This window comes from Colobus angolensis, unplaced genomic scaffold (genome assembly GCF_000951035.1).
Source record: "Colobus angolensis palliatus isolate OR3802 unplaced genomic scaffold, Cang.pa_1.0 Scaffold67, whole genome shotgun sequence".
Taxonomy (NCBI): Eukaryota; Metazoa; Chordata; class Mammalia; order Primates; family Cercopithecidae; genus Colobus; species Colobus angolensis.
Genome location: NW_012120376.1, coordinates 6,950,342 through 6,953,283, shown reverse-complemented (window position 1 = coordinate 6,953,283; position 2,942 = coordinate 6,950,342). Strand labels below are relative to the sequence as shown.

General features: G+C 39.7%; 1 protein-coding gene across 1 annotated transcript in view; it reads right to left on the bottom strand.

Annotated features, from left to right (window-relative positions):
• PRIM1 (primase, DNA, polypeptide 1 (49kDa)) overlaps positions 1-2,942 on the bottom strand; it is a 29,942-nt gene that overhangs the window by 18,641 nt on the left and 8,359 nt on the right. The window contains exons 6-8 of the mRNA XM_011926078.1: positions 2,482-2,540; positions 1,421-1,530; positions 164-255 (exon numbers count right to left, since the gene is read on the bottom strand). Of these exons, the coding sequence (XP_011781468.1) occupies positions 164-255; positions 1,421-1,530; positions 2,482-2,540 (261 nt within the window). The remainder of the gene's footprint in view (positions 1-163; positions 256-1,420; positions 1,531-2,481; positions 2,541-2,942) is intronic.

The window sequence follows — 2,942 nt, the reverse complement described above, 5'->3', positions numbered from 1 at the left end:
TGAGATCTGGCCACTGCACTCCAGCCTGGGCAACAGAGTGAGACTCTGTCTCAAAAAAAAAAAAAAAAAGATCTTCAACCATCTTTAACTGACTAGGCAAAACAATCAATTTAATTAAGAATTGCATTATTATAGCTGTAATACAGATTTCAATGGAACATACCTGACATCTGCTGGCTACTTTCTTCAAGTGCTCCCAACGCTGAAGTGAATTTTGAGACTTTTGGAAGCCTTGTTGAAGTTCATCATGAATTGGTGATGGGTCATTAAGGAACAGACTCATTTAGGGGACATCAATGAACAACTTAGTTTTAAGTATGTATTACCACAAGGGTATCTTATAAATACTTAGAAAGTAGTTATTAATGTTCCTTGAAATATAAATGTTGGCCGGGCATGGTGGCTCAAGCCTGTAATCCCAGGACTTTGGGAGACTGAGGTGGGTGGATCACGTGAGGTCAGGAGTTTGAGACCAGCCTGGCGAACGTGGTGAAACCCCATCTCTACTAAAAATAGAAAAATCAGCAGGGCATGGTGGCTCACATCTGTAATCGTAGCTACTCTGGAGGTTGAGGCAGGAAAATTGCTTAAACCCGCAAGGTGAAGGTTGCAGTGAGCAGCGATTGTGCCACTGCACTACAGCCTGGGTGACAGAGTGAGACTCCATCTCAACAAACAACCAACCCACCCCACAAATGTTAAACTCAACAGCTGTATTCGGCTGGGGACAGTGGCTCATGCCTGTATTCCCAACACTTTGGGAGGCTAAAGTGGGTGGATCATTTGAGGTCAGGAGTTTGAGACCAGCCTGGCTGACATGGTGAGACCCTGTCTCTACTAAAAATACAAAAATTAGCTGGGTATGGTGGCGCACGCCTGTAGTCCCAGCTACTTGGGAGGCTGAGGGAGGAGAATCGTTTGAACCTGGGAGGCGGAGGTTGCAGTAAGCCAAGATCGCAACACTGCACACTCCAGCCTGAGCAACAGAGTGAGACTCTGTCTCCAAAAACAAACAAACAAACAAACAACCCCCAAAAAACAAACCAACACCAGTTGTATCACTGAAATCTTCCACTGTAAAAATACAGTGATGATATAACAAAAAGAATGCCAAAATAACTACAAGGTATGGTGTAAAGTTTTCCCTGGTCTGCATGTGTTTTGACTATGTGATTCACCATTCTTTAGCCATTAATTCTAGGACCAACTTCCAAAATGAGAAAACTGATTTGCAACATGGCCCCATTTTTTATTGTGATCCAGACCAGAGATACTAAAATCCAGAAATACAAGAGATACTTTGTATAAAAAAGATTAAACTTATAAGTATATGAGAACTTACAAGCAGACATATCTAACATTTATAATATCACAGATCAAAACAACTAGCTCACACAGAAATGATCACGGGAAAGGATATTTTCAGGAACAAGGGCTAAAATTTTATCCCAGCTTTCTTTATTTTTGAGAATATCTTGATTAACCAAGGCATATTCTTCAAAGTATTTTTTTATTATGTTAATAGATTTTCTGTAGGAACAACAATAACAACGGAGTCCCAACACTATTAGTAACACATATGCCACATAGGTATTGCTGCCATCGTAGGGAAGACTACTGCTTATTTTCATGACATTTTTAGAACCTAACTAGGTAAAATGGGAATACCACCCTTTGCAGGATTATGATAATTAAATGAGACACTTTAAGAGAAAATAACCTGGCATAGAACCTGGCACAGAATATTTATACAAGAAATGTTTACTTTTTAAACCTCACAACTTAGAAGGTTAATATATGCAATAAGGTAGAAAGTAACCAACCCAGGACACCATAATACATCAGTAGCAGAATGTGGCATGCAGCCTACACTTTCCACTGTGAATTGCTTGTATTTAATATCTCAACAATCATATAATGTTTGCAGTTCACAAATATGCATCACATTTAACTCTTTCACTTAATCATTGATACAACTGTGAGACAGGTAGAGTGGATGTTGTTCTTCCCATCATAGAGATAAGGAAATGGAGGCAGCAATATTTTATCAAGATCATAGTACATGGCAGAATAGGAATTTTTACTCCTAATATAAGGTTTTTTCCACTATCCTAGAGAAGTAGTGAATTCAGTGGAAAAAGCATGGGCTTTGGAGTTAGGCAGACCAGGGCATGAATCCTAAATTTAACAACTAACTTGTTGTGTGATGCCAAGCTTATTATAAAATCTCTCTAAAACTCACTTTCCTTATCTATAAATGGAGATACCATCAAGTCTCTTGTGGGGTTTTTGTGAAGAGCAATGAAAACATCTGTAAAACACCTATTAGGAATACTGCAGCATAAAATAGGCACTCAATTAACCATAGCTATTATTATTATAAAATGCTACCCAGCAGTGAAAATTGATAGCAAGTTAACTCTAAAGGCACATGCCAGTAAATGAGACACCTTAAAGTGTATGGAAACTTTTCCAACAGACCTTATAAAAGGGTGAATTTTTTCACTTAGGTGAACTTTCTTTTTAACATCTTGACCACCCTGAAAAATAAATCATTAAAAAAGAACTTCATGTACACAATATAAATACAGTCATGTGCAATATAATGACATTTTAGTCAATGATGGACAGCATATAAGATGGTGGGTGCGGTGGCTCACACCTGTAATCCCAGCACTTTGGGAGGCTGAGGTGGGTGGATCACCTGAGGTCAGGAGTTCCAGACCAGCCTGACCAATATGATGAAACCCTGTTTCCACTTGACACCGCGCCTGGCTAAATACAAAAATTAGCCAGGCGTGGTGATAAGTGCCTATAATCCCAGCTACTTGGGAGGCTGAGACAGAAGAATTGCTTGAACCCGGGACACGGAGGTTGCAGTGAGCAGAGATTGCGCCACTGCACTCCAGCCTGGGCGACAGAGTGAGACTGTCTCAAAAAAA